Source organism: Denticeps clupeoides, unplaced genomic scaffold (genome assembly GCF_900700375.1).
Source record: "Denticeps clupeoides unplaced genomic scaffold, fDenClu1.1, whole genome shotgun sequence".
In the NCBI taxonomy this organism is placed as follows: domain Eukaryota; kingdom Metazoa; phylum Chordata; class Actinopteri; order Clupeiformes; family Denticipitidae; genus Denticeps; species Denticeps clupeoides.
Window position 1 is genome coordinate 38,661 of NW_021629707.1, and position 23,764 is coordinate 62,424.

A 23,764-nucleotide genomic window follows, 5' to 3' on the forward strand; every position below is an offset into this window, starting at 1 on the left:
AGTGATGTCAGTGTCATACAGTGAGACGGGTCATGATAGTACAAGGTCATGAACAGCTCTTTCCCTCTAAACAGGGTCCCTTGTGTATCTGGCTCCTGCATCACATGACGTTTCATAATGGTTTCACGCAGTTTAGCCGCCCCTTTTAACCCTGGTGTAACCTCAGGTTTTCTAATCCCCCCCTGCGTCACTGAGGACATAACATACTGCATCCTTTTGTTTGCTTGAGCACTATCTGAAAGTTTTGCCTGATTGTAAATGGATTTGGGTCAAGCTGACGCAGAATTTCTTTTCATTCTTTGCATATTAATGTTTTAAAACAGTGACCACAGGCACTGGTTTCATATGACCAGCATCCCTGTAATTATGTATGGAACCGAATACAAGATGTGAGCATGGGAAACTGGAGACCTTTATGACTAAAATGCAATGGTTTCGTTAAAAGAAAAAGTCCCCTGAACCACTACAAACCTTCTCCTCTGATCTTCAAAATCTCATGATGTAGTTTTCTCTTCACTAGTGGACCCTGGGTTGCAACAGGGCAGCGTAATACATAAGCAATACATACATAAGACATACAATACAATACATAAGACGTAAGCAATAGCACAAATGTCAATTTAGGTCTTCTGCTGCAATGCGTTCTCCTATGCAGTAAGCAGCAAAATAAAACGTAACCACGGGAATAAAGTTACACGTGTAACGACATTTGTGAAGGTCATGGCTGCAAGCGAGAAGTCAGTTTCTGAGTTATTCAGAGACGTTGCTAATTGCTTAGAATAGTCATTCCCAACCTGGTCCGCACAAATTAATCTGATCTAAGGTTACCAAAATTAGAATTGTAAAGATGCAATTTTTAAAACCACTTAAGTTTGAGTCGAGAAACCCACGCTGACTGTGCCATTTATTTAAATGTATCACACGGCATAACAGTCGGATCGGGCTCAGGCTGAATTTGGTTGATCTCGGGCCATGTCGCGTCGAACTTTTTAGGGTCGATTACAACTCTAATGTAGACTATATATTGCCTGCAGTGTAAAACAAGGACAATAAGGCAGGAGGGCTTCAGGGGAAAAAGGTTTGGAAACCACTGAACTAAACAACTCAAAACAGCTTCTACCTGCAAATTATTCCTCTGTTTGATCTGATAAAATAAGCAGAACTGAACAAAGTTCAGGTCAGTCCACCATCCTCTGTGACTTTTGAACTAGCGGTATAAGCAGTCAGGCAAGCAGTTATGCAGAAAAACTAATGATAAAGGTCAGGTCCATCCCGCTGGCACTGATTGACAGACAAAGTCATTATGCTGAAAAGTCACATTATGACATAAAAAAGCCATTGGGAAGAGTGGCATTTTGAAATGAAATACAGATTCAGAAAAAAGGCTGAAATAAAATAATATGCCTCTGAAATAATCTGTATTGTTGGGTAAAAAATATTTAATAATAATTAGTGCTATATATTTAACAATAATTAGCTGTATATCAAAATGTGTTTCACAATTTTATGTTGTCATTGTATATCATTGTCTTATTTTCGTTTTTTTTATTTCATTGTGCCATCGTTATTTATTTAATTTTGAACACTTTGGCGTTCCATACACTCCAAGTTCATGTAAAGGTGAAATGGCACGTCGAAACCAAGGCCGCAAGTTGCACGTCCATAATGGGACACTTTTGGGATAAGGAATTTCAGAGAAACATCCGTGGTATTATTTGCGTACCCAAGTATGTTTTCTTCCACGAGGCTGCTAAAATAAGTAACCCCTAAAATTAGCCATCCCACATCCCAACTGCATGTCAACCCCCGTCCAACCCCTCCCCAACCCGTGTTCCAGTGCTATAATGAGCTGCTGGCATGTCACGCCTGTTTACCAGCCCCACATAGTTGCACACGGGGTCTGGATGCAAGGGTGGGGTGCAAATTATGGAGGGGAGTGGCAAAGAGGGTCAAGGATGAATAAGCCTGTGCGTATATTTTTATCCTTTATAACCACCTGCCACAGACTACGCGCAAAGGGCAGCGGTATTGGATTCGATTCTGTGCCCATTTGTATCCGTCTGACTTTTGCATATATCCGGTATATAATCTCCACAGTGGTGCATATAACTACATTTTCACTTGTCAAAATTCACTAAAAGCACCCAATTCCTCGTGAAATTTGCACCTAATTCAAATAAAAATGAGACATTGTCTAAAAAAAAAAACAACCTAGATGCCATCAGTGCCATCCGGGTGGTGTGTGTGGTCAGTTTCTTTTCGCTGTGTAGTCCGTGATACTCTTAATGGACTCATACTCATACTGAATGAATTATGATACCTAAATTACATGTGATTGGGCTGCTCATTGCCAGGTGCACTATGAATATCCACCGGGGACTTGTCTCATTTTACTGTTGCCTAATTTTAGTCCGGGTTATTAGAGTATCGCCCTATTATGGCTGACAGAGTTATATTTAGAGGTCGAGGTGTTATTTCAGACAAACAGTAGGTGAGGGGTTAGGTGTTGATGTATGGAGGTTGCTGTGTTCCGCAGCCCGGTAGGAATTGTAGGACACCCTGTAATGGATATGTTAGTCTGAGCGAGTAGTTCATTCTGAAGGTATCAGGTGATACAACTGAAGTTTCCTGTGTGACTGTGGGTGCCTTTGTACTACTGCTTTCTGTGGGTGCATATCAGGCCGAAATCGCTAGATTTATCAGAAGCCACTATACTATATATATATCATACTATATTGTATAGCTACAAACATACCACATGGTGCTCTAGTGCAGCGAGGACATGTGCCTTGGGAGGCTCTGGTGTCACACACACTCCTGTCCAGTCACCCAGGATAACTCTTTGTCCACAGGCTCTTGTTAGGCTGACGGACTGTGCAAATATAGAGACCAGCTTCTGCTCTGCCAATCGCAGCTGCTGGAGAGTGTGATTGAATGCTCATGCTGTCACTGAGCGCAGCGATCTCAGGGTGCGTGGGTCTGAATGGCATTCCCCAGCCTCCTTCACTGTCAAGGACGGATGCTCAGATTTAGAGGCAGGTCCTCGCACTTTCTGTCCGGAGTCATGCATTTCAAGAGGGAATGCTTTGTTTATTTTTTTGGTTTGTTTGTTTTTTAGGTCATTTCAGGCAATATTGAAATCAGGATTATTAAAAATATTGATTTTTATTTAACATCATCAGGTACATTAGGTTGCAACAGTTACTATTAGTTTGATATACAATTTCACATAAACATTTCTGAAACAACCCACAACAAAAAACTTATGTGCCATAAATGAAAATAGAGCTTTTCATACCGCCATATTTAAAAACAGATTAGGTCTGCCAGTGCTATAAGTCCATGGAGAGAGACCATTTTTTTCAAACTAAAAATATGAATTTATAAATATAAATGTATTGATATTGTCAAGCTTTAAATGTAAGAATGAGGTCAGTGAGCCTCTCAAATATATTTGGAGGGTGAGGTGATTTCCATGACAGCAATATTTTTCTAATTAAATAATTTTTATATGTTTTGGGGTCAATCTACCCCAGAATCCCCAAATACAGCTATTTCCGCACTTAAGTTCCAGTTAAAAGCTTCATTCAGCAGCCGAAATACAGATGACAGGAAGTCTGCAATCTTAGGGAATATCCAGAATACGTGAACTACGTTTGCCTAATTTTCTGTGACATCAGTCGCCAGTTTCATTTGTAGGAGGATAAATTTGAGACAGTTTAACTTTACTATAGTGAAGCCTGTGGAGAGTTTTAAACTGGACCGGTGAATGTAGAAAAATGACATTCAGTCTAACTGCAATTTTCTTAAAAAAAAAAACAAGAGTAAAGAAGTTATTAAATAAAATAATTTATAAGTAATGCATGGGCAGTTTTTGTTTGTAATTGTTTTAAGCCAAAATCATAATTGAAATTAAAATTTGATCAGCCCTAGGATCTACCTACAGCCTGTGTCGTGGAACCTGACTGATACCTACACCTTTACAGGGATTTCTGACAGGCTGTAGACTCTTATAAGCCTTGGCTAATGACATTGTGACAAGCGGTAGGAAATTCAATAAATAATTAAGTCATTTATACAAAACATTTATCTGACAGTCTCATTACTGGGTCTTGTCCCTTAGGGTAACAGCATAGGGTAACACAGTGAAAGCGAGTTGCACGAGGTCCTAACTTGGGAAAAGTAAAACAAACAAACAAAAACCATACAAACAGATGAACTCATGGGAAGTATAACTTTGTGTCCCGCTTCCTGGAATTTTGCGATTGCTAACATGAAACAGGAGCGATGGGTGAGCTGCATGCTCATGGCCGAGAGGCACGGGTCTCTGGGTTCTAATTTAACTCAAGGAGAAAGTCAGACTTCATTAAAGGCTTGGACTATTTTTGTCACCGACAAATAAAGTTGTCTGAATCCCAGAAGGGGCCTGTGGCTGATCTGGATTGTGGTGGTCTAAAAAGAAGCATGAGGCCCTCTATGGGCTCACCCTCCCCTTTAGGAGCCTTCTCATGAGTCTCATCCCAAAATGAAGCTTCTCTAATTGTTGCAATTTGAGGGCCAGACTCCAAAATTCCAAAACCGGAGTAGAACAATCAGAAATTAGGCACAAGAGATATTTTCAGCTCAGTAAAAATTCTAATCCCCCCCCTCCCTTGTTGTATTGCCTTAGTTTTTGTGAGGTGTAGACTGCAGAAGGGCAGTCTATCCAAGCTGTAATATTTCCAAACAGAAGCCCTTCCTGCCCCCATTTCTGAAATGCGGTATGAAATGAATTCCGCACCACACATAGAAGTTTACCCAGAAAACAACATTCCTCCCTTGCAAGCGTTTGACGTCAATGACGGCACATTTATAGAACACATAAACAGTGGCGAGCTCTCAGACCAGTACTTAGTGATGACATTTCATCATCCGAATGTTTATGCTATACGTTTGCCTCGTTTTTTTTTTTACGTCTGAGGAAGAAAAAAAAGAAGACGGCCCTGTGTCAGCCAGCAACACCGTAAAAGCCTTGAGGGATTGTATTCATGGATCCCCGGGCCAGTGCTTGAATGGGTCAGTGTTTTGGGGTGGGTTAGGAAAGAGAGCGAGGATTTATGGGAAAATGAGCTGGGTTTTTGCGGTCCTGGGTCATTTCCATGGATGGAGTAGCTCACTGCAGAGCGTAGGGCGAGCCTAGAGAGCCTTGGTACCCAGCCTTGTCTGGGAATATGGACGCATCCAGTCTGAATGCCAGTGTCTAATTCTAAGACAGTCGCAGACCCCTTTATTCCAGTTCACTTTGCTGCTTTGGCCTCTGGGCTGAAGGGTTGTGGAGTGTCTACTGGGAAAATCTATTTTGCACCAAAGCTCCAGACAACTTTAGACTTCAACCTCCCCGACTCCCCCTTCCCTCTCCACTCACCCACCCACCCACCCACCCACCCACCCAGTGAAGAACTTCTGGTTTCTTGTTTTCCCAGAGCGTGGAGCTCCCCCTCCGTGCACGCTGCCAAGGCAGGGGGTTCCTGAGGCATATAAATCACACGGGCTATTTACAACCTCGCTCTTTTTAGCCTCCGGTCCGAGTCAACCAGCAGCAGACTGATACAGACACTCTCTCTCTCTCTCTCTCTCTCTCTCTTTCTCTTGCATCTTAACCCCCCTTCTTTCTACATCCCTTCTCTCGGTATTGACCTTTTCGGTCTCTGCATCTCCTCTTCCGTTCCTCTCTCCTCTCCGTGCTCAGCTTCTAGCCACTGTTTAGTGGTGAATACAGTTGAATGAGAGCAGCGGTAGCCTTCTTCATTTGTCTTTCTCTCTCTCTCCGTCTCTTTTTTTATCCCCCCTGTCTCTAACCCCCCTCTCCTCTGTGTGCAGCTAACAAGGAGAGGACGCAGAGCAAATTTGACAGGGCTGCCTACCACACGTTGCTGTGTTCTATTTCTGGAAAGCAATATTCATGCTTTCTCTCTCTCTTTCCATCTCTTCTCTTGCTCTCTCTCTCTCTCTCTCTCTCTCTTTGTCTCTCACTCATTCTCTCACAGAAGCCGGTGTAGTGTTGCTAAAGAAAAACAACCATGACGTAAGCCACACTGGCTTTCCACTAAACAGACTTTAAAAAGAAGGGATGCGGTGGTTGGCGGTGTTGGTGGGGTGGGGGGCTTGTGAGGGAGAAATCCTGTGAAACTCAAATAATAAATGGCTGCTCTTCACAGCCTGCAGGAGCCGCGTTTGCATTTTTTTTTTTTTTTTTTCTCGCACTCGCACTGGTTCGTGGAAAACTCGAGGGCTTGAAACCCATCAGTGATGTTTGGCCGCTTCCCTTTTCCAAAGCCTTCTCTGCCATCCTCGGGTTAACGTTGTCCACACCACCTGTGGCATGTTGCCAGGTCAAGACACTCCAGAAAATTCCAGAAAAAGGCCATGGGTGTGTTTTATGCCCACTGTCTGGCATAATGACCATCCATTGAGGTCCCTGGGTCACATTTATTAATTAACGTCCTTTGGGTCGAGACCAGCACCTACCATCATCCAGAAGCTTGTATTAAAATACAATTAAAATAATAATATATTGTGTAAATAAATGCTGTTGATGTACATGTGGCGTCTAGGCAAAAATGCAATACCAGTAGGTAGCACCAAATATCACATTGAAAATGCGGTTTATATTGTATGTTTTATTTCTATATTCACTCTTAAACTGCACATCGTGCCACATGTCCATTTTAGAACAAAGTCTATGACCAGTGAGATGTTCAGCATTTCTCAACTATCTGGATCTAGTTGTATACAAGTCAAACACAATTAGTACAGCACAACACAAATTCCCAGAGCAGCATCCCATCAGGGCGTGGCCAGTGTTCCCATATACTTTTTCCAGATTGGGAACTAGCAGTGCAGTGGGTGCATGACCGGTATATTAGTGGCAACCATCCATGTCTACTCCAGTGCACCCACACTGCTGAGACATGGCAAGAGAAATGGCGTCAGCAAATTGTGTCACCAGCGTGACATGCCGCTACGCTGTCTCGTTTTTGTCAGGGCGCGGTGGGGAAGCCTCAGGAAAAGAGGAAGGAGATGACGAACGCCTCTTTTCATTCTTTAAAGGAGAACAAAGTCTCCTTGGTTCACAAGCCCCTCCAGTGTTGCGGTGGATGCTGTACTCCGTTCTTCTTGGGACTCTGAGCTGTGTGCTGCTGGAAAGTTACTTCCCGTCTTTCATCAGTGCCCGTCTCTGATGGGGGATAATACTCCGTCCCTCGGTAGTCGCCATGGCTGCGGCATCCGCATATCAGACCGCGCCGGGGGGGAGCGGGGACAGGCTGGGAGCCACCACACTCCGTCCTGAAAATGTGGAAAAGCCCAGAATAGACACATCCACTTTTAAAACGCGCTGCGTGCGCCCCGCACCCCCCCCCCCCCCCCTCACAACCCACCCTCCAGTGCATTATTAATCCAGGGTTATTTATAACCCACTTTTTTCATAGGCAGACTTTGTGTTCTTTCGCTGCTTGTGCCTAATCTCTGCTGGGAGCAAGAGACGTGATGGGTGAGGGCAGGGGGAGGCGAGGGAGGAGGAGGAGTGGGAGGAAGAGGCAAGAGAGAGTGTTGCTGGCTGAGTGGCCGTGGAAAGTGGGCAGCCATCTTGGTGGAGGAGCTGGCGAGGAGGAAGAGCTGTCATGCCTCTAGTCATTTTATTATTTTATTTTTTTTAAGTCACAAGCTCGAGAGCCCTTCTCATCCCTTTTCAGACGTCTGTGTCAGAGTCTTAGTGCTGGCAGCAAGGCTTCATGGGAGAAGTTACTCAAAATAACCCAAGCAACAGTAGGGTGAAAAGCAGCAAAATCCTTGGAGTAGTGCAGACACACACACACACACACACACACACACACATACAGATGCACTGGGTTTCCCTAGTAGCTGACAGCCAGCCCACGTCAACCAGCGAGACAAGGCACTCTGTCAAACTCCGTTCTCCCCTCGGGCCGACTCGAACTCCTCCTGGCTGGCCGCCGCGCTACTTTTACTCCCCTACACGCCTAATTACTCTGATTACTTTATTAGTATAAATCCTCCCTTCCTCCGGATCCCGTCAACATGACTTACGCTCCCCCAGCAGCGCAATATTCCGAGTGCACGCACACACACTCTCACACACGTGCGCGAATGGGGTGGGCACAATTAGGCGACTCTAAGCTCGCAATTGAGTGTGACAGCCACATGACTCCTTATTGGCAAACCATGGCAGTCTGCATAAAAGTGCCGGCAAATGAAACGGGCCATGCGCCCATCAAGTTTATCAGAAAAATAAAAACTCAATCATCGTTCACCTCTTATTGTCATTCTTATTAGTCCAAAGTTGGCACATCTTGTTTGCTATAAACCCGCATACAGGTCCAGACAGAGGGACGTGAGAGAAACCGCAGGCTATTTTCAGCACCTCTTCATGGAGGTAATCACAATAATCCGTGGAGTAAGATATAATCTGATGAGTAAATTGGAGTTCTCCTCCCCTCCTCCCCGGAGCTCTCTTTCGCTCTTGCTTTCGTCTGTCCGTCTATTATTGATTAGTCCTAGTTGGCTTCCTCTTCCGGAAATCTTGCCCACCCTTCCCCCCTGGTTCTGCCTAGACACGTCACACTGGCATTACACAACAAAATCATTTATATTTAATGAGGAGTTACCTTCCTGTCCTTCCTCCTTTACCTCCCCCTCTCTCTCTCTCTCTCTCTCTCTCTTTTTGTTACACTACCAGTCAAAAATTTGGACGCACATACTCATTTATGGGTTTTTACATTATAGAACAAACTTGAAGACCCAGGACAATGAAATAACACACGTGAGGTTATGTAATAAACAATAATAATAAAAAAAACAGTCGAGTTTCTCATCATTCATGCATGTTATTGAGCATCTCATGAAGGGGCTTTTAATGATGACAATAGTGAACAAAGCAGCCATGAAGGTAAAAAGAGACGATACTGAATATTTACATTTTACATTTACATTTAAGGCATTTGGCAGATGCCCTTATCCAGAGCGACTTACAACGTGCTTTCAAGTTACCATCGATGAAGAGATCAATTCCAGTTCACTAGGACCCACAACTATGAATACAATATTTTTATTCACTCTGTTGTAGATTCTGTACACAAGTTCGACAACAAGAAAGTTCCAAGTTAATCTAAATATTCTCTAAAGAGGAAGGCCTTGAACTGTTGTTTGAAAATACTCAGTGACTGAGCTGTTCTGACCTCGAGGGGAAGTTCATTCCACCATCGAGGGGCCAAGATGGAGAAGAGTCTAGATGAGTGTCTTCCTTTTACCTTCAGAGATGGAGGGACCAGTCGAGCAGTACTGGAGGCTCGGAGTATACAAGGTGCAGTGCGAGGTGTAATAAGGGCTGTGAGGTAGGATGGTGCTGCTCCATGTTTGGCTTTGTAGGCCAGCATCAGTATTTTGAACCTGATGCGTGCAGCTACTGGGAGCCAGTGGAGGGAACGTGGCAGAGGGGTGGTGTGGGAGAATTTGGACAGGTTGAAGATCAGTTCATGTTTCTTGCATTGGATTTTTTCAGAAGACCTCCATCTTAGTCTCCATAACTGCCACGGAGTAGGAATGTCCAAACTTTTGACTGGTAGTGTGTATTCTTTGCAGTTTTGTGGTGTTATCTCTCATTTTAGCACCCCATTTTTTGTTGTATGCTCTCAGCTTTTAACAGAATGGCAACTTTGGCTTTTCTTCTGGAAAAATAGCATGATTGTGTTTTATTTTCAGTAGTAGCTGAACTTGGTGATAACATGTTTACTGCAGGGTAATTCTTGCAATTAGTGCAGGGCAGATTGGCTATTGTTGCGGTTGGCTTTAGCATCTCTCCTCGCTCGTGTTCTCTTGGCAGCTGCTCTTCCATTTCCACTTTTTTATTTTTATCACAACAGAAGAAGAAGAAAAAAACAGCCAACCTGTGGAGCTGCTTTGAAACCGCAGCCAATAAAGAACATATTTCTTCTGATCCCAGTGTTTTTTTTTTTACCATAAAATCAGAATGTGTCCTGCAGGTGCTCCATTAGATTACCATTTTGCATTTCGAATACCATTTTATTATATTAGTAAAGTGTCCATTAGCATTATTTTAGTGATGCCTTCTAAGCCCATTCATGGAAAGCACCCTCATTTCTTCGGAGGTGTCTCGAGAAATCTGTGCTAATCTCATTTGGCTCCAATTCGCTCCGCCAGCAGCACGTTGGCCCGATGACCTCGGTTTAGGATGCGCCACTGACGTCAAATGGGTGACACAGTCAATTGCTCTTGGGTAGCTATATTTAGCCCCCTGACTGATCGGGGCAGTAATCTCGTTTCGGTGCGAGGTAAGCTGAATGCTTCCGCCTCAATTCATTTCAGACGTGCGACCATTAGTATGTTGGTAAACGTAAGGGGCTGCTGATATGGAGGGTGTGGGTCATCAATCCAGCCAATAGCATTCTGCACTGACAGAAATACTGCATCTCAAAGAAATTGACATTTGTTTTGTGAATAAATCTTTAACCCTTCAGCTATTCAAATTATTTGAGATATTTCTGATGATATTTATACTAATCCTAAAACATTTTTTCTTACTTTAAATGTGATGTGTAAAGCATGTATGAAGATTTACCTTTTTTTAATGAAATTACTAAATATTTCAGAAGATTTTTGTCAGATGCTCTAATACTATGGATACATCTCCAAAAATAATTGAAATGCTACTATTAACCGCATTCAAATATAGTAGAAAAGGCCTATTAAACTAGTTTGCACAGGAAGATATATTCCATTCTATTAATTATTGAGGATATTTTCTGTACTACACTGATATTTAGAATAATATTAACAATAATCTCTGATTATCCTGGCCAGTACCACTAGAGGGAGCCTGAGTGCCACAAGTTTGAGAACCAAGGCAGCAGTATATGATAAAATAAAAAATCATCCATAGATTTAAACCCACCTTACATGCACTTGGTGCAACAGAATGAGCAACCATTATTGGTTAAAACCGTGGCTTTTTATTGAATCTTAATCACTGACTGGGAGCCTGCACATGAGCTCCACTCTGACATTTTGTCAACAAAACAGATGTATTACAGTTACCACCGCCCCCTTTTTTATATTTTATTAGCACTATGTAAAAATACAGCCAGTGTGCTTTGCATTTTAATGTGGACCTTTCAGTGCCTAAAGAATCCAAAGCCTTGGGTGTCAGTTTCCGAACTTGAGGTGTTTGCATGGTGTTTATTTTAGCACAGAGACCATTAATTTTTGCCTTGCGAGAATGGGCTGTGGGCCGGGCTGCATCATTTATCTTCCACTGTGGCATGTTTTCCCTGCTCAGCACTCACCTGGGGACCAAGAAGAGGGGTGTTAAAAAAAAAAAAGTGCAGAGGAGCAGAGGAGAGAAGCAAGGAGAGATGCTGAAGGGTTGAACAAGCAGAGGGTAGAGCCTCTCCAGGCTGTTTTGGGTCAGTTTTACTGACATTGTGACACAGATAGTGGGCTCTGGAGAACCAGGGGACCTGAGGCTGGAGAGACACGCCAGCTCGGAAAGGGGTTACAGTGGCTTTGTGATGGAAGGAGCCAAGACCGTGCCAAATGATTACATATAAAAATATTCAAAACGTTTCTCATCTCCTTCACATTGTTCCAGGTATTTACAACTCAGCCCACACACATATAGGATACAGCAGAATTTAACCAATGGTGACAGTGAGTCAGTGTGTTTTTTTACGCACTTTGGCTAAATCTTAGCCTGCAGCCGAAAAATTTCATCCTCAGGTGCGCCCACACAGACCCTTTTATTGTTCAGAACTCAAATGCAACTGGAAATTCGTTGCCTTTCACCTAGCCTCTGCTAATTTCGTAGCTTTGCTCTACTTGACCCTGACCTTGACCCTGCACTACAAAGTCTAGATTGATCCGTCCCCTTTGTCCTTCTTATAGGAAAGAAACTAAACATCTCTTCACCTGGATTGCCGCACCTGACTTAGACACTGGCCGACATAGATGCGCTCCCTAATCTCAGATTTCCATTTAAATTCAGCCTTCGCAGGAGGGTGGCCAGGATTCGTGCTTTTCCAGGTTGTTGTGCCTGTCTGCTGGCTCACGTCCTGCTACTTAGCCTGTTTTTTTTTTTTATTCTGCTTCTTGACCCAAAGTCCTCTGTCCATCAAAGAAGCAGAGTTTTTTTTTTTTTTTAGTAGATCTGTTTTTTTGAGGGGGTGTGGGCTAATCAGCATCAAGCCCTCTTTACTGGATCCCAGCCCCTGTTGTTACGCAAGAGCCTGCCCCTCGTATCGACGACAGCCGCCCTCCATTATTAGCCAGCTCTGGTCCAGAGCCTGGAGCTTTTGCTCGGCAGCCTGCGAGGTCTAATGGCCACGGGGCGCGATAGGTTTACTGCTTCTAAAAAGCACACAGAGTGGTGTCCAGGTTCCAGTGAAGAAACCGGTTACTATAACATGCAGAGACAGGGACAAATGTCAGTGTAGCATTTACTGACACGACCTTTAACCTCCCCTGGCTCCGACTACAGTGACGCATGTTTGTACATTTTACAACAAGCATACAGTGACATAGGGTTCACCAGGGATAAATGTGAAATAAATAAAATGCATACTTGGCATCATTTCAGGATGCGTCATCATCATCCATTTCCAAGAATTATAAAGGTCAGGACTTTACGCATGCTCTTATACAACAAGAGTCCTCTTTTTCAGCAGACAGAACGGCAGATAAGAATAAATAAATAAATATGCATGTATGGTTTCATATTTTGTTGAATTTTGTTACAACTCTTCTGTAAAGAGTTGTCTTCTACTTGGATTCTTTATGGTGAAAAGTGTGGCATTAAAACGAATCTGTCCCCCCTCCTCAGCAACAGTGGACATGAAGACGTCCCTGCCGGCCGGCATGAAGAGCCCAGTGGGGGGCAGCGGCGAGGCAGGCAGTGTCGGCGGAGGCGGCCCGGTGGACCTGCGCACGGAGCTGCGTCTGAGCGCGCTGAGCGGCGTGGACCCGGCGCTGCGGGAGCAGCAGCTGCAGCACGAGCTGCTCCTCCTCAAGCAGCAGCAGGAGCTGCAGAAGCAGCTGCTCTTCGCCGAGTTCCAGAAGCAGCACGAGGTGCTGACTCGCCAGCATGAGGTCCAGCTGCAGGAGCACTTAAAGGTATCAGTTTGGGCTTGAGTGTGGGACTGTGCTGTAATTTTGTCTTTTTCTTTTTGAGTCTTTTTCGAATCTGTCATCTCCTGTTTGTGTGATCATAAGCAGCAACAACAGGAGATCCTGGCTGCGAAGCGGCAGCAGGAGTTAGAGCAGAAGCGGAAGTTGGAGCAGCAGAGACACGAGGAGCAGGAGAAGCAGAGGCTGGAGCAGCAGCTCATCATGCTGCGCAACAAGGAGAAAGGCAAAGAGAGTACGTCCTCAGACAAGCATCTACATCCTGCACATTTTGTTTCTTTGTGTGTGTGTGTGTGTGTGTGTGTCTGTATATTTCTGAAAGCCCCATTAAAACAGATACAAAGTAATATGTTACAGTTTGTAAAGATGTTCCTCTTTACAAATCTTCCTGTCTGCAAATAATCTCAGTATCAAGAGTCAGAGAGACCATCTGAAGGCAAACGTAGTGACAACTTGACATCAAATACTTGATATTCAAACACTAAGCAAATATTTCCTGTCAAAAGTTTTGACACAGCTGGGTCCTTGTATTTCTGACTTTTTTTACATTTCACATCCACATTATTAAACAACACATGTGAGGTATTGTAGTTTAACGCTCTTGGCTTCTCTCAAACACTTGCAGTTAGACAATGGGGATGGTATTCAGACAGTCCTAAAAGACTTGTTTAAATGAGCATCTCGTCCTCATGTTTCCTAAGAAGATGAAAATAGTATGCAAAGCAGTTATACCAGGAAAGGGAAGTAGCTGATTCATGAAACATACTAAGCTTCCTGTATTCCTGTGTGTCCACACTTTTGCCTGGTATGGTTTAAAAAAATAGTTTGCAGTTGTCAGCTGCAAACTAAAATATGATAATTTGTGTCATGAGTGAAAATTTGTTGAACATTAATGCCATCGTGAGCGCTCCTTCATGTTTGTTTCCCCTGACAGGTGCCATTGCCAGCACAGAGGTCAAGCTCAAGCTCCAAGAGTTCCTTCTGAGCAAGAAAGATCCCACTCCTGGTGGACTCAACCATTCCTTCCCTCAGAAGTGCTGGTTAGTTGTAAAAAACAATCGCAGAGCCTGGTGAAATCATCAAACGTCATTTTAAAGGCCAGTTGTAGGACCATATCACCAAATCATCCAATCATAAATCCTTCATGAATCCTTATCAACTGCAATGTGCTTTAAAGGCCAATCCAGTCCAAAGACCAATCAGAAACCCCATAAAAAATAACACTATTTAAAGACAATCAGAGAGCCCCATCAGATAAATGGAATGTCATTTAAAGACCAATCAAAGAGCTTTATCACACAAGCAAATACAGACCAGTCATGAAGAATGTTGTCTGTCATATCCTGTGGTGTGTCTTCACTGCGCAATTCTGATTGAGACACATTTCTAAAAGCTTAATGTCAGTGGATTTGTGTTCTAACACAAAGCTTTCAGAGTTAATGCAAAATTGTTAATAATAATTGTTCTTTGGTACCTCAGGGGTGCACACCACACATCCCTGGACCAGAGTTCTCCACCTCAGAGTAACACCCCTGGGACCCCCCCCTCTTACAAATTGCCGCCCCTTCTTGGTGCCTACGAAGGCAAAGATGACTTCCCCCTACGCAAGACAGGTGGGCAGGTCACTTTGTGTGCTCTATCATCCTTTGTATTCCAGCTGTGTGAGTGTGTGTGTGTGTGTGTGTGAGTGTGTGTGTGTGTTTATGGTATGCTTATGTGCGCAGCTCAGATTTAGCCCTCCAGTGTGTGTGTGTGTGTGTGTGTGTGTGTGTGTGTGTGGACACTCTCTCACTCCTGTGGCGTATCTGCAGGTGTGAGTCAGAGTGAGTCATCACAGCAGCAGTGGACCTAGACCAGTGGGCAACAGCAACACACACACACACACACACATACACACAGTTGATATAAAAAGTGTACACACCCCTGTTAAAATGCCTGTTTTTGTGATGTAAAAAATTCCCATAACCAATAATTTTTTCTCACCTTTCGTGTACAACCAGCTCATTGTACTTTTTTTGATAGTTAACATATTTGTTCATTTTATAATTAAATTGTGCATGATACAGGTCGCAATGAAGGTGGGAAAAAAGTTTTGTATTTGAATTGGGGTCATCACTTTCATCCACTGCACATGTGCACTGACCCACCCACCCATTGGAGACACTTAACAAATATCCGCTTTAATTAATCTGTAACAGGAAGATGAATTTATTATTTGTGTGCGGAGTCAGATAGGTGTGTTTCTGCACAGAATACATCAAGTGAATGAACTCACTTACAATCATGTGACTGAGACACAGATTAAATCATTCCATTTCATTACCCCACTTGTACCCTGTGTGCACCTTTTACAGAGCTCTCTTTGCATAATATGACCTCACTATGCATGCATGTCTTTGCGTACGTCTGTGTTTCCCCTTTTATCCCCTCCTAATGCAGACACACATAAACATGGCGGGCTAGCTGTGCCTCAAACACTTTTACTTTTAATCAAATTAAAGCCACAATAATGCCCCTGATAGCATTAGACCCAAAGTCCCCTGTGCTCCACATTGAGCAGGATGTGAGTGACGCAGGCCGGCCGTCGAGGCCTAATCGAGCTGCTTTAAAGACTTGGCCTTTTGCATAATTGCCCCAGTTTCTATTTTAAGCCGCCCCCTCTGCTTTGTATATTTTCATTACCAAAACCTTCCCCTTTTGCCACCTTTAGGTTAGTTTGTGTCTGTGTAAGGTGTACTGCAGACGCAGGGCGTGCCTGTATGCTTGTACATGTGCCATGCTTGAAGAAGTGAAGTAGAGCATGTAATGATTTTTGTGGTATGTTGGTTTCTCCTTTTAGCAACAAAATTTAATTCGGTAAATATTCAATTGCTGTTAAAAATTTCCTCTGACAAATTCAGTAACAGGTTATGGTTGCCTAGCAAAATATCAACAGAAGCATCATAACAGCATTTATTGTTAAATTAATAAGAAGATGTATGTAATATATGTCTCTATAAATGAAAATATATACTTCTTTATATGAATTTCTATGATGTATGTGACTGTTTCTGTCTTTTTATAATTTAAGTGGAACTGTGCATGGTACTGGTATGTGTGGGATGGTTCTGTTAATTGCATTAATTGTTCTGTTCTCCAGCCTCTGAGCCTAACCTGAAGGTGCGGTCGCGGTTAAAACAGAAGGTTGCTGAGCGGCGCAGCAGCCCACTCCTGAGGCGAAAAGATGGGACAGTAATCAGCACCTTCAAGAAGAGAGCTATCGAGATCTCAGGTGAGCATACACACACACACACACACACACAAACACACAAACAAATGCAATCAAGTCTCCAGAGTCAGCAGACAGTTTTTACCACAGGCTTTTACAGCAAATGGTCCTGAAATGCTGTTGCTATTTCTGCACCGTCCAGCCGACTGTGTTCGTTCTTTCACCCCCTGATAACCAGGACCAGAGCCCAAGGACCAAGTGGTCACTGCAGGTACAGGACCTGCCTTGTAAGCCACTAAGCAGGTTAACAAGGACCATGATGCTCCAACCCCTGCCAGAAGGAAAAAATAAATGGCTGTTGATGGCTGTCGATTTGGCAAAAAAAAAAAAAAAAAAGCACGTTGGCCCTGACCTCTGGACCTTCTGGAGAAGCGGCCATCTGCTGGAGTGGGGTGGGTGGTTACGCTCACTCACCGTAAGGCAGTGTGCACACTTTAGCATGGCCTTCGTTTCAGCGGTGGCAGCAGTCGCACCGCTGTCTTGTGTGTTTCATTGTCTGTGCGCCCCCTTCATCCTTTTCATCTGCTAATGAAAGAAGTGGAGTGCTTGGGTTTACTTCATTATTTATTTCTCCAATCGGCTATAAATAGATTTATTGGAGGCTAGCCAAAATAGCTCGTTGTTGACGGCGATGGAGCGGCTGGGGGGGGTTGTACAGGCAGCAAATAAGAAGATGGCTTCTCAAGGAGGCAGCTTTGTGTGGATTAGTTTACGCTTAGCACAGAAGGGGATTGGCCGAGGGTTGGGATTGAGGGGTGAGAATGACTATGTTTGCATCAGTGTGCATCTGAACAGTTGTGGTCTAATTTGCTTAAGTGGCACCGGTAACAAATTGCCACGTTGAGAGTATAAATTAAACGATTTTGTTATAAACTGCTGATGTTGTGAGCTGTACAGTGGTACAGATGAAGTTATTTGCATTTATATACCCTACCCTAAACTCAATGGTATGTTCATCTTGAGCACATGATTTAGAAATGAGGGAACTAATTACCTTGCATGCAGACTTGTATGGAGTAAAGACCAACAAGGGACCTTCAGGATGTTCTGAAGCATTAACAAGCCTCACTTTTAGCTTGAAAGCAATCCAGAAATGTATGTTTGCGTTTCAGCTATGCTGTGCTGGTTCAAGGCGTTTTGCATTGTTTATGACAGGATGCATCTAAAGTTAAACTTAAATGAAAAGAACGTGATGTTTGAACCGGCTCCCAGCCCAACAGTTCTTGTGTTTTTAGTGTTGCACAAATTCTTTGATTCTTTGGTTGTTGTCGGTATAATGGTGTATTCTGAACAGCCATAGCACGCGGTGCAGATTTGTTTCTGCGGGCCACTGTGCCATTGCTGATTGGCTGTGGTTTTGCTGCTTGTCTTTGCAGTGTCCTCCATGTGCAGCAGCGCCCCTGGCTCAGGGCCCAGCTCCCCCAACAGCTCAAACACGGCCATCGCCGAGAACGGCTCCAGCGGTTCTGTCCCCAATATCCACGCTGAGGTAAGGGAATGAGGAACAGTCTGGTCTCGGGATAATATTCATCTGTGTCTTCCTACTATTTATTCATATTGTGAAGTGTGCAAATTGTGAAGCCAAAGCTGTGCAATCAGATAAACAAGGAAACAGCTTAACCTTGAGCAAGAGGGGCCAAAGTTCAGGTCCAGATAAGAACAGAGGGAAATTGTTCTGACTTTTTCAGCGTAATTGCCAGAGTATGAGATTTAAGAAACACGGGCAGTTATAAAAAAACTTCACATTGACCCTGCTAGAGGTCCCGCAACAACCCCTCTGGACAGCGTCCAGTGTCTTTGAGGAGAAAATCATTTCTCTCTTGTACTACAAGGTCATCCTGGTCTGGCAGTAATTCTGCGCTCTCTCTGAGCTCCATTAAGCATTGAGCGTGGATGCTGCACTATCGGGTCAAGGTGAGCCATTATTCACCCCTGTGAGTGGCTCTGTCAAGATGTTTGTTGTCAGATGATTTGTGAACCAGTGAATTTTGGATTTAATGGTGCTCTGTCTTATAAAGAAGTTGTAAATGAACACACAAGTTTTCAATAGACATGTTATACATAAATATATGGAAATTAACTATATTGCGACAGTTTCTTCTGCTGGAGAAATGGACACTAATTTTGCAAAAGACAATTCACAATTAGACAATTAGAGGGTTTTGAGATCTTCATGTCTGTGTCCAAAATCTCAAAAAGATGTTGAGGTTGGTAAAGATCATACTCGTCATACTGAGTCATGTGCTTCAGAATGGGCATCAACTTCGTGGAAGTCATCTCAAACTTTTAACTGCAGGATGCAGATGATAGATGACCAAGCACAGTGATTTTCTATTGTTTTTTTCTTCCCTGTAACTGGACAGTTTGACCCAGAGCCTGAACAATCCACCGATCCATGTCAATCTGCAAAATCTACTGTACATCTAAGTGGAGCTACATAAATAATGTTTAACGTTTACATCCCTGGTGTACATTTTTCTCCACACTTGCTTCCAATCTTGCAGACTGGCGAAATGGCAGTGGCAACAGTGACATAGTGGCTGTCTTTTTAGCACCCTGTGCACTCAAAGCCGCTGCAGAGTTTATTATATTGGCGCTGCTGTAGGCCAGCATCCAGCCAGCAAATTGATGCTCGTAGAGAATGGAGCACTGACATCATTCTCCAATGTAGCGCAAATCGCCAACAAAATGCATATGTTCCCTACCCTGGCCAATTCTTTATGATTCCATTGAGTAAAGCGCTCATGACGTCAGTCATTCGGGTTTTCGCAGAACTTCTGAGGAGGTGGTATGCCCACTATAACTGGAACACACGCACATAGAAACAGTGAGAAGGGCTCGTTTTAGACTGCTGCAAGAAACTAAAAGCTCAGTACTTTTCGGAGTGAATAAGTGCTTCCTGTCATAAAACTGTTCCATTTCATTTGGCTTGGTGGCCTCAAAGTGACAGAACTCAGCTGGTGCACCCCCACCAACCCACAAACTTCCAGCCTAATGCAGGGATCAGCGCAATTAAACCAGAATTACAGACTGGGAATTATTTAAAGGAAGCATGCTTAACCTTCCACCTGACCAATTACTGCTCAGAGGGTTTGATGAAAAGAAGAATAGGCAGTGGGTGGAATTATTTAATCTAATCATTCATTATTTTTTTGATGATTGTTCACATTTTTATGTAGCAAGAAGTGTGCAAAACATCCTCTCATTCCTTTTCCTTGCTTTTTCTTGTTTTGGTCTGCCTGTCTTATCAACGCAGCAGCTACGAACCCTCCATCAGTCGGTGAATGCGGATGGGACGGCCAGTCCTTTGAGCCTCTATACATCCCCCTCTCTGCCCAACATCTCTCTGGGACTGCCTGCCAATGCACACATCACAGTGAGTACCCCACCAACCCTACGCCCTGTAGCCTCCATCCTCATTTCTTCGAATGTATGGCATCCGTGCTGTACTGCTGCAGTTTCATGAAAGGGTTATGCAACGTCCAATAGATCTCTTCGCTGTCAGTAGCTCAACTAAACTGTGCATGGTGACGACTTAATCAGACCACTGTCCTTGTCCCAGTGTACAATCACAAAGAGGAATCGGTTTACTATCCATGTGAACATGTGGTTTTGAACATGCTGATTTTCCAAATTATACTTTTTCCAGGTGAACTGTGATGTTGTAAACCAAGAATTTGTTGAGTGCAGGATTGGGCGACTTTACAGGCTGTCAGCTTTAGTTATGGTGTAGTTATGGTGTTATCTGAACCCTTGTAGTTATGGTGTTATCTGAAGTCAGATGACAAAGCAAGTGATCATGGAGTGCACAAAGAATGCAAACTCTGTTGTGCTTCTGTCACGTCTTGGTCAAAAAGTGTGTGTGTTCAATTGGATCCAAATCTCTCTGCTTTTTGACCAAGACGTGACAGATGCAGGAGTCAGGGGCGGCCCTAACCTGTTTGGTGCTGTCTGGCGAGCAAGCAGCAGGTACGCTTCACAAATGAAGGGTGCCCTTACTCCCCAATGGTCAATAAAATGGTGATGCCCATGATGCCACCCTGGGCAATGGCCCATGTCATCCCTATCAAAGAACAACACTGGCAGGAGTATGCACCTTTCAGTGCACGATTTAAATTTTACATTTAAAATGTAATTTAAAGTCCAGTTTTAGTTCAACTAACACTGAAATTTAATAAAAACATTTTTTGTAAATACACTGTCTGTTCCAATGTGCCACTCCTGCGTTATATGGAATGCATGAAACATGCATCATGCTGTTTAAAAAAAATGTTTTTCTGTAACTGATCTTGCGATGGCAGATGCCACACTGAGTGAAAAACAACTACTCAGTTATGTCCAAACCCTGCATATGTTTAATCCCAAACTGGTTTCATTTGAAAGATAAATGTGTTGAATCCGCCCTGAGATGTCCTAAAGATGCAGTTCTTATTGGGAAATACAAGAATACAAGCATATTTGGTGTGTGCTTTATCTATTGTTTGTGTGTTTTTATACTTTATTGTTCTTTTGCCAGGCTCCCCAGAAGCTCTCTGCACAGCAAGAGGCAGAGCGGCAGGCAATCCAAACCATGCGTCAGGGGGGTGCGCTGACGGGGAAGTTTGTCAGCACCTCCTCTCTGCCAGCCTGCCTACCACCCGGGGCTCCCCACGACCCTGAGCCCCCCCAGGCCAACAGCCACTCTCACTCCTCTCTCCTCCAGCATGTGCTGCTGCTGGAACAGGCCCGCCAGCAGAGCGCCCTGCTAGCAGGTACACAGCCAGAACACACACGACTACTTTTAAGTACTGCACTGTGCGAACTAGTGTCTTTGTAGCGCATCAAGAAGCATCCCATGTTTCTGCAACTCCTTCACTCATATCCATTATGGCTGCTTCTCCTCCCAGTGCCCATGTACGGCCAGTCACCCTTGGTGACAGGCGAGCGCGTGTCCAACAACATGCGTACAGTGAACAAGCTGCCAAGGCACCGGCCCCTGAGCCGCACCCAGTCAGCACCCCTCCCCCAAAGTCCTCAGGCCCTGCAGCAACTTGTCATGCAGCAGCAGCATCAGCACTTCCTGGAGAAGCAGAAGCAGTACCAGCTCAACAAGGTAGGGGGCAGCATGCTGAGAGACTAATAATTGAAATAGCTAATCTGAAATATTTCCGTCAGTTTTTTCATTCTTTTATTGTGTAATTTATTTTATTAGGCAACGTATTACATTTATATTTATCGGACACCAGTATCCAGAGCAACTTACAATCAGTAGTGACAGGGAGTTTAAGTGTAATTTAAGTGTCTTGCTAATGGACACAACAGTAATATTTTGGGTTTGAACCTGTGACTTTGTGGTCTTCTGGTTCATAGGCCAGTGTGTTACCCACCAGGCTACTACCAGCGTATTGTAAGTTATGAAAGTCTAGAGCTCCCTGTATACTTTTTGGTAAAAAAAAAATGTCTTGTGGGGTAATTTTTTTTGTACTGGGACCTGATGAGATTTCCTTACTCAGGTTACGTGAAGAAAGAGATCATTACTACTAGTAAAACAATTTGGTCATCATAAACAGAAGATAAGGTTTTACTGAAAGTTAGATTATTTTATTGCAAATAGATATTTTTAGCAAACCTGTTATGTAGGTTATACAGCAGATTAGCTTTATAGCTATGGCTATGAAATCTATAAGTTCTTCTGTGAATCTGTTTCCTTGTAGATCCTGTCAAAAGGGACAGAACTTCCTCGGCAACCGCTCACCCACCCTGAGGAGACTGAGGAGGAGTTAACAGAGACGGCTGAGATGCTGGAGGAGGGCCGAGGGGAGGGGCTTGATCACGGGCACGATCCCCGTTTACAGAAGGACGGGTCTGGTGAGACGTCACCCCCCTCTGAACGTGTCATGGCTCTGAAAGGCGAGAGCACTGAAAGTGACCTGGAGGAGGAGGATGATGAAGATGAAGCTATTGAGCTAAAGGAGTGTGATGAAGAGGGTGTCCCCTATGGACAGGTGAGGACACAGTGCACAACACTGTTCTAATGGTGTAACTACATTACGTGCACGACTTCAGTGTGTATCCAGTGATTTTGTTGGTGTTTGATGAGTTTTAAGGAGAGAAGCTGAACTGGCTTTCAATCACAAGACATGAGACTTTCTTTTTCTGAAGGTTTTCAGTTGAATAGTGGTGAAATCCCCAAAATAATCCCAAGGTAGAATACCATGTTGATGTGTTGATGATCATGAAATCTTTTCACCATAACGGCACTGCTGTGTGGGGAAAATTGCCTTGAGTTCTTTTAAAAAAATAGTTTAAATGTTCAGCTTCAGATTCATCAACACAGAATGCCACCAAATCAATAATGTATCTCAACATATTGTCGTATCGATTTTTCCCCCACCCCCCACACTTTTAAGGAGGTCATGAAAACATAGAGCCTTTTCATTATTTATAACAAAGCTATAAAATGTTGCTCAGAGTGCTGACATATTCATTTGAATTGGAATGAAACGTTTTATTGGGGAGTGTTCGCCGAGTCGTCTAAAGGGCTGGTGGCTGTATGGCGATATGCTTGTCAAAATGATCCTTCAGTTTCAGCCCTGTTCACACTAGTGCTTTAGCTGAAAGATTTCATAATCCCCAAGAAAATGTCATGCATTATCTATTGCGTAATGATTTATTCAGGCCTCCAACAAAAGATGGGAGGCTGCACAGTGCAGAGAGTTTCAGAACGAGAGCCGCCCAGCCGGCCGAAGGTGTGCCGCACTGTTACCGTTGCTGTTTACAGGCAGCCAATGTCGGCCCGCAATTACCACTCCGTGGGCGGATGTGGCGTGAAATTGGCGAGGACGAGCATTGACTCATCGGGAGGCACAATTATGCTAATGCACTTTACCAGACCTGAGGGCGGCTGCAGGAATTCTGATGCGCGCCGAAATACCTTGTTACGTAGGTCCCTCAAGAGGCCGCCACCTTCTGAGATTCAAAGCTCTGGATGGGGACGGTGGTGCAGAGGATGTGCTACTTGAAACTGGAGGGTATCCCTCTCATGGGGGAGAGGTGGAAATAATCCTGGGGGGGAGAAAAAAAAAAAAAAAAACATCACCCCAAAAAAAGAGAGGACACTTTCATATCCATCCACCCACCCGGTGAGTCATTGCGCTTAGCCGGCGCTGAAGAAGGGAGCAAGCTCTTGAGGATGAATAGCTTGTGGCACATTCATCCCAGTTCCCCTTTCACAACTTTTGCAAATAGTTCAAATTCTGGAGTAAAGTGTTTTTTATTCCGAGAAGGAGCTTTTTTAAAAAGGGCTAATCAATTGGAAAGTTT

At 43.8% G+C, this 23,764-nt stretch overlaps 1 protein-coding gene across 7 annotated transcripts in view; it reads left to right on the forward strand.

The window, feature by feature from the left end:
* The window catches only part of LOC114772248 (histone deacetylase 5-like), a 49,404-nt gene that overhangs the window by 14,832 nt on the left and 10,808 nt on the right, over positions 1 to 23,764 (forward strand). For 4 of the 7 annotated variants that reach the window (XM_028965260.1, XM_028965263.1, XM_028965261.1 and 1 more), the window contains 10 exons: positions 12,893 to 13,182; positions 13,282 to 13,429; positions 14,129 to 14,234; positions 14,674 to 14,807; positions 16,334 to 16,465; positions 17,839 to 17,951; positions 19,719 to 19,838; positions 20,979 to 21,213; positions 21,349 to 21,554; positions 22,156 to 22,446. In XM_028965260.1, the coding sequence (XP_028821093.1) occupies positions 12,893 to 13,182; positions 13,282 to 13,429; positions 14,129 to 14,234; positions 14,674 to 14,807; positions 16,334 to 16,465; positions 17,839 to 17,951; positions 19,719 to 19,838; positions 20,979 to 21,213; positions 21,349 to 21,554; positions 22,156 to 22,446 (1,775 nt within the window). The remainder of the gene's footprint in view (positions 1 to 12,892; positions 13,183 to 13,281; positions 13,430 to 14,128; positions 14,235 to 14,673; positions 14,808 to 16,333; positions 16,466 to 17,838; positions 17,952 to 19,718; positions 19,839 to 20,978; positions 21,214 to 21,348; positions 21,555 to 22,155; positions 22,447 to 23,764) is intronic. The other 3 variants (XM_028965258.1, XM_028965257.1, XM_028965259.1) reach the window with 3 other exon arrangements.